Source organism: Salminus brasiliensis, chromosome 11, assembly GCF_030463535.1.
Source record: "Salminus brasiliensis chromosome 11, fSalBra1.hap2, whole genome shotgun sequence".
NCBI lineage: Eukaryota > Metazoa > Chordata > Actinopteri > Characiformes > Bryconidae > Salminus > Salminus brasiliensis.
In genome coordinates, this window is record NC_132888.1 from 36417277 (window position 1) to 36425000 (window position 7724).

General features: G+C 44.4%; 1 protein-coding gene across 1 annotated transcript; it reads right to left on the reverse strand.

Moving 5' to 3' along the window:
* Positions 1–2997: 2997 nt before the first annotated feature.
* LOC140565128 (serine/threonine-protein kinase pim-2-like) lies at positions 2998–7273 on the reverse strand. Its single transcript, XM_072690935.1, has 9 exons — positions 7240–7273; positions 5678–5842; positions 5355–5449; positions 5212–5262; positions 4724–5099; positions 4392–4568; positions 4118–4230; positions 4010–4087; positions 2998–3087 (listed from the first exon to the last, which is right to left on the reverse strand). Exons 1-9 carry the CDS (start codon positions 7271–7273, stop codon positions 2998–3000), a joined length of 1179 nt encoding a protein of 392 aa, XP_072547036.1.
* Positions 7274–7724: the final 451 nt, after the last annotated feature.

Genomic DNA, 7724 nt, shown 5'->3' on the forward strand with positions numbered 1-7724 from the left:
GACTTGAGGGACATCGGCTAACGTTTTAAACCACTGCACTGCATTTGGCGTTGTGAAAGGGGTGTTTACTGCTGCATTTGAGTAGGTATAACAGGATAATTACTATACTGATTGGTTGATGGCCAAGAAAGCGTCATATTTGCAGTATCAGAGGCGGAAATTAGGCGAAAACTGGGCTCCAAGTTTTCCAGAAGGACAAGCAAGTTGCACCTATGATCCACTGAATCCACTAAGTTGGCCACGCTCACCAGTGTAAAGTTCAGTGTTTTCAGTTGCAGTATGGTTTACATTTACACACTCCTAAAATATGATACCCTAGTTTCTCGCAATTTGGTTCCGCCCCCCGTTCTTAGCGCCCCTAGCTCTAGCAATACTCCTGACACTCGGAGGAAAGCCAGCCACCGCCTCTTTTCCAACTTACGCCGACACGCTTGGAGTAAAGCGCCAGGTCCCCAGCTCCACCACACCAGCTAACAGACGCCTGTGCCGGGAGACACCGCTTTGAGAGTGATGAGGGAAGAGAGCGCCATCTACCCACCTGGAGAAAGCACGGCCAGTTATGCTCTTTTAGGCTCCGGCTGCTGATGGCAAAAATACGGCATGGCTCAGGATTCGAACCCACGTCCTCTGGGCCATGCATTAGACCTCTGAGCCGCTCTGAGCTGACTCATCTTTTTTGTTTTATTAATGTAAATTAAAATCATTAAATTAAAATATTAAATTGATCACTTTTGTATTTTGTATCTCATTGATGAAAATTGTGGTAATGTACTGCTTTCACAGCTCTGATTTCTTGAACATGTGATTAATACTAATATTAAAGTATTAATTTTGTTTTCTTTTACTTCTGTTTAAAAAATGATCCCTTCTGGCATCTCAGTTATATCAAATCGATCATTTTTAAACCAGCTAAATATAATCTGATACCCTAACATTGCAGAAGTTGTCGCATTAAACATTAACATAGCATTAGCCGGCCAGGACTTCAACTGTCCACCATAGCTGCCACCGAACAAAGCTGTTTAGCACAGTAATGCTAGCATCTCTATTGCCCAATACCAGTTGGTATACAGGTAAACACACCATTGTGCTTCACAAAATGAAAAGAAGATCCTGGACAAGTGGGTAGATACTGTTCGGACAGTGGCTTTAATGGAGACAGTGGAGAGCTGAGCTGTTCAGCATGTTGATTGGACGTTCTTAAGCCGGACTGTTGTTCAGTAACGATAGAAGGGACAACAGACAGACGCACTGGTCCACCTCATTCAGAGCCTGTTTTCCCTTAAGGTGAGGTGGCCGAGTCCCCCTCAACCCTCATTTGGAACTCGGCTGGTCTGGATAAGTTTGATGGTGAGTGTGTTTGACTACTGAGTTGTGTGTAAAGCTGTGTTCAGCTCGACTCTGTGAGGTAGAATAAATGTGCCAGTCTTTGACGCAGCAGTCAGGTTTCAGACTTGACAACACCACTGAGACCTGTTTTATATCCAATATTTATTTGTTTATACATATATATGATTAGGTAAAAAAGTATTGAATAATATATAATTATTTTAGTTATTTATTTCTGCCCCAGATTTATTTGTTTGTTTGCGGTTTTATATCCCATACTTATTTATTCATTTAGTTGTATTTATTTATTTATTTATTTATTTATTTAAATATGTACATTTAATAAATACAGACTACAATATACAATATACAGATAACTACAATTATTGGTAATAATAAAAATAGTACAAAAGTTTAAATATATATATAAATATTAAACAGTGTACACACACACACACCACACACACACACATATATATAATATAACTAATTAAATAAAAATGTATTCAATAATATCTCATTATTTTAGCTATTTATTTCTACCCCAGATTTATTTGTTTATGGTTTTATATCTCAGATTTATTTATTTATTTTATTTTATTTTTCTTGCATTCTTTTATTGCATTAATTCTTAAATGTGTTTGTTCATTTGTTTGTTCTGGCAAGCTTTATCCTACATATCAAAGTTCCAGTTAGCTGTATATACAGTAGCTCTTTAAGACATGGAGTTCATCATCAGTGCTAATAAACACAATCACCTGATCAGGAATCTAAAAACCTTTATTTTCACTTTCAGTTCGGATCATGCCATCAGCCTATGGTAAAATGGGAGGAGCCTGTAAAAGAGGGGGCTAGAGTTCAGACAGCTGCTGGTTGGTGGTAGAAGGACAGACCCTCCTCTAGTAGTAGAGTGAGGGCTAAGGGATATGGGAAAGGGAGTTAAAGGGAGGTGACAGGGTGGTAGTGGGTTGTGAACTTGAACAAGGTAGAGATGGAGTTTATGGGAGGTTAGATTGGTAGTGGGGTGAGTCTGCTTTGCTGGTTCGGTCAATGCCATCACCATATCATAATAAGAGGGCAGACAGTAGGAGAGGGGGAAGAGGGCTCTGACTGAGCTGGGAAGCTCGAGGTCAGATCGGTAAGACGGCGGTTCGGTAAACGGTTCCATTAAAATGAGTCCATTGTGTTGCTAGTGATTAATAGGAATCCGGGCCTAGACCCCTAATGAGCAAGCCGGGGGCAACAGTGGCAAGGAAAAACTCCCTGAGAAGCCAGGAAGAAACCTTGAGAGGAACCAAGGCTCAAGTGGGGAACCCATCCTCCTCTGGTTGGCGCCGGATTGTGGAAAGTTACTTTTTAGTACTTCTGTACTTCTGAACTTACTTCTTAGCAACAGTGGACGTAACGCAGGGATTGGCTGTTTGAAGGTAGCAGTCGGGTCGGGCGACGAGCGAATCGTCCAGAAAGGCTACGCTGGTCCAGGCAAAGGGAGCGGGACTGAATCCTGCAACGGCCTTGTGAGGTCTGGACACAGCGAGAGAAGCCTCATGACGACGTACGCATGGAGTCGCAGGGGCAAAGAAAAAATCAAGCCGAAGGACAGGGAGCCAATCGGGAGACTCCTGGGGCAGACAATGATAGAGGGAGGGGCATATGGACCCTGAAGGGTCACGGCTCAGGTAATGCAGCATGCCAGTGGCCGTTGGGGCCAAAGGGAGGGAACGAAATAGCTGAAGCAGAAGAAGGTGGAGGCATGGACTGTGTAAAGAGTGATGGGGCAGAGCAGAGGCTGGAGCAACGAGAAACTGCTCTACAGCCCGGAAGGAGCGAGAGGCATGAAGAGTCGGGAGTCGGGCCTAGTGGCTGGAGGGTCCAGGAAACCAAGGATGGGGGACTGTAGGAATCCTGAAACACAGACAATCAACACAGCAGCAGTATCTCCTTCTCACTGCAGCAGCGATTTAACTGCTAACTGCTTCACAGGCTTCTGGTCCGCGTTCTATTGGCTGATCACTTCTCTCTCCCTACAGAACCAAAAGGGTTCTAAGCTCTAAGAGAAAGAGGGAGCGCTGATCACTTAGATCTTCACTGGAAGGGTGACCCCACTTGAACCCTCTTGAACTACAGGCCATGGGTAAACCCTAAGCCTAACTTAAACCTAACACTAACCCCTAACCCTGACCCCTAACCCTGACCCCTAACCCTGACCCCTTCTGAGCTGGATACACTGCTCAGGCTTCCTGGAGAAATTCAAGGGACGCTACATTATATGGACCAAAATATTGGGACACCTGGTCGTTCAAGGATTTGATTGCATTCAGCAACAAGAGCATTCGTGAGATCAGGATGTTGGATGATCAGCATCCCACCTGATCCCCAACTCCCCAAGCCATCCCAAAAGTATTGGATGGAGCACCATCATTCCAGAGAACACAGTTCTTCCACTGCACCACAGCTCAATGCTGGGGGGCTTTATACCCCTCTAGCCCACGCCTGACATTAGCCATCTCTACGTGGACTAGACCAGCTGTGTGTGTGTGTGCATTGACACATCTGTGTCTGCAATGGGTGCAACTTAAAGTAGCTGAATGCATTCATCAGAAGGGGTGTCTGCAAACTTCTGGACAGCTAAAGTGGTCCTATTATGGTGTCCCAGGTGTCTCATGCTATAGATTTTTACCTCTCGATGAAGCCGATGGTCAGGCGTTTTTTGTCTCCTCTGCTCTGAAGGGTGTGGAGGCTGCTCTCCTTCCATCACCTGAAACACAACCCAGGAGATTCACATTACCTGATCCTGGGTTGGAGAGCTGCACTGGAACCAGTCATGCTGCAAGATCTGATGCAGCTTAGGCCTCTGGGCGGGGTTTCGCTGCAGGCAACTTCGAATCAGGCTGCAGCATTCTGTGCAGAGGGTGGGATTGGGTGGGAGACAGATGATTAGGTATGACATTGACCTTCTCTTCAGTTCTCATAATATCTCCAATATCTCTAAAAGACAACCATGCAAAATCCATCATTCTGAACTTCTAAGAGTCTCTCAAGAATGCTCTCAGTAACCTCACCATTGGATAAGTCTTCTCTGAAGCACAGGGGCCCCTCGACGATTTCCTGCTCCTCTGTGAAGGGCAGGTGTCCATTAACCAGCCTGAACAGTAGGACTCCCAGAGACCAGACTGTTGCAGGACTGGCGTAGTACCTCCCCTTCAGAAAGAACTCCGGAGGGCAGTACTGAAAGGTGCCTGAGAACATAAACGAAGAAGAAGAGAATCAAGGAGTCCAGAACTTCATTCCTCTACATTACCCTCACAGTGAAGTGGCTATTGGACCTTAGGCCCCTCTCAGGATCATGTTTTAAAGGTCACGTGTAAATTTAGGGCCATGAGCTCCATTTTACCTGAAAAATCACGATAGCCACTTTTCTTGATCCAGTCCCCACAGCCGAAGTCGATCAGTTTCAGCTCTGAGGTGTCCATATTGAACAGGAAGTTCTCCAGCTTGATGTCCCTGTGCAGGACACCTCGCTTGTGGCATGTTCTTGCTGCCTCCACTGCCTGGACCATAATCTGACTGGCTATCTCCTCAGAGAAGGAACCTCCGCACAGGGCAATTAAGGTGTTCAAGTCCATACAAGGATCAGGGCGCTCCAGGATCAGGATGTAGAGCTTAGGCTCATCAAACCACTCGATGAGCTTTATGATGCTGCTGATGGGTGGCTGGCTCATCCTCTTCATTAGAGCCACTTCTATTGGCACGGCCTTGAGCTCAACAGGCTGCAGGAAGGCAGTACAGGGTTAGGTCAATGGTGAGGGCAGTGAAGAACAGTGATGTTTAGGAGCATGATGTGTGATTGGACAGTAAAATCTGGGTTCCAGCTGTACTTACGCATTGGACATATTCATCATCGGCCTGTTTTATGACAAATTTAATGGCCACCTGCACACAGAGACAACACAGGGTGTTAATATTATGAGGACTGAAAAGGGAATAGAGAAGATGATGCAGTTATGAAGGATGGATTTGAGAACCTGTAGGCCATCAGCAACACGGGTTCCCTCGAAGACGGACCCAAAGCCTCCCTCGCCCAATTTCTCTCCAGTGATATATAGAGAGGAAAAAGTGTCTGTGGAAAATAAACAGTGTTAGAACTGAACATCAGCTTTCTCACCTCATCTCTCCAGAGCTGAGCTATTAGCATCACAGGCTATGAAGGATGCAGTGGTATCTACTGACCGTGGACGTGGATAAACATCAGTACTTCCACTTCCAGTAAGTCCAGTTCACTTAAGAGAAAATTACACTAAACACTGAACCACTTCATTGTGGACAGTGGTCCGGCCAATGAGCTAACCTGGCTTCAAGGCTTTCCGCTGTCTTCGCGTGGTTATCGTGGGCCGGCTGACTTCCACCTTCCTTCTCTTCCCTGCCGGGGCTTCAGGTTTGGGTACCTCGGATGTTCCCTGTGAAATCTGCTGGGTAACCTCCTCCTGTCTTCTCCTCTTTCTACGTCTGATATCTGAGTACAGGATATAAGGGGTTGGATATTTACAGACTGATGGAGAGAATGGAGTCGGGAGAGGTTCCGATTCCCTTAACTCTTAATAAAATTCCTAACAGTGCTCATTTCAGTTCACATTACAGAGTGGAAAACTGGAGCCTGAGTCCTAAATCTAAAATCTAATGAAACAAACAAAGGGTTCATCTATAAAATCAGATTCCAGCAGTTCTGTATGAAGGACCTGTAGCTGTAGACTTCTGCTCCATCGTCTACTGCTGTATGAACCAAATCTGCAGCTTCCTTTTCCTAATTTTTACCTGTATTGGTAAGACTATCGCTAATTATATTGCTAAGACGATTGCTAATACTAATCTAACTGATGAGACTATCTCTAAGACTATGGCTAAACTAACTGCTAAGACTATTTCTAAGCGAGTCTCTAAGACTTGCTAAATCAAACGCTGAGACTATCATTAAGACTATCTCTAAGACGATCGCGGCGCAAATCGCTAAGACAGAGTCTCGTCTCCTGTGTCTTCCTCAGTGACCTGAGTAGAAATGCCAAAATTCCGAGCTCAGGGGGTGATGAGCTCATCCACTGTGACATCACAATTAGAACGATCTGCTTGGTTGCCATGCCGATAACTGGAACTTGTGTTTGAACTCCACCCCATGTGTCCTCTATTAAAGCAGAAAGATGCTTCTGAGAGATGATTTGTCTTTGCAAAGATAAAAGACTAAAGATAAAAGTGAAATTAACGATGTTCTGATGCTCATTAACATCTTCATCACTTTGATCCCATTTTTAAACTGGAAGAGAAAGCTGTCCATCATCATTTCCCTGTGGAGTCTCACTTCCCCCTGTAATACCTAATGTTGACCAGTAGGTGTCGTACTGTATCAGCTGAGGTCTGTAGGAAATGGAACTGCTGTATGAACAGCGCAACATCTCTCAAAGGTGAAGCAACCACAGGTCTAGCGCCTCTGCTGGTTGGTTGCAGTATGATGTGTAGCTCCGCCCATCCCCATATGTTTCAAAGACAGAACAGCCCAGTTTCCTCCTCATTTTCCTCCTCTGACCCGTATTTCCATCTCCAGGGTGTAATTTGGCGGTCTCGGTCGAAGTCTCGTCAAATGTTGTGGCAAGCCCAGATACCATTTACAGGAAGTGAACACATCCTGGATGGATACAACAAAGGATGGAAACTCATGAAACATCTTTAGACATCTTTTGATCTGACATCACAATTTAGCATGGAGGTATCTCAGGGGCTCTATAGCGCCACCTATGTGCTATATTCTACACATTGGTTTCTTTGGTCATTTGCCTTGGGTGTGGGCATAATTGCTCAGAATTTTTTGAAATTTGATTTGGACATAATGGACATCATTACATACACGACTAACATTGTCACCTCTGGTGACTCCACCCAACAGGAAAGGGGGCATTTTGGAATTTGGGTGTGGCCAGTGTCCAGGAAGTCGGCCATATTGGAATTTGCAAAATCTTCACATATTTTTTTTTTGGTTTCGATAAAACTGACATCATTACACACACGACTAACATTGGTACGAGTGACTCCACCCAACAAGAAGTCTGCATTTTGGAATTTGTTCATTTTTCATATATTTTTACAAACTCCTCGTACACAGTTCATTGGATTCTTTTGAACTTTGATAGGAAACAACTTCAAACATATTTGATGATAAACTGTAATGGAGTAGGGTATACTTCAATCAAGGACACTGTGGTGGGCTATTTATTTACTGGAGACACCATACCAAAACAGGAAGTAGATACAGCGGTGTGAAAAAGTGTTTGCCCCCTTCTTGATATCTTCTTTGTGTTTGTCACACTTAAATGTTTCAGATCATCAAACAAATTTAAATACTACACAAA

Bases quoted from the DNA above. Each gene is read 5' to 3' on its own strand.
- LOC140565128 (XM_072690935.1), bottom strand. From the start codon at position 7,273: ATGCCCCCTTTCCTGTTGGGTGGAGTCACCAGAG. The intron at 5,263-5,354 runs GTTCTCAAATCC...CTCTGTGTGCAG, and splicing joins GTGTTGCTGATGGCCTACAG to GTGGCCATTAAATTTGTCAT. The intron at 4,088-4,117 runs GTAATGTGAATC...GTTGTGTTTCAG, and splicing joins GCTCTCCAACCCAGGATCAG to GTGATGGAAGGAGAGCAGCC.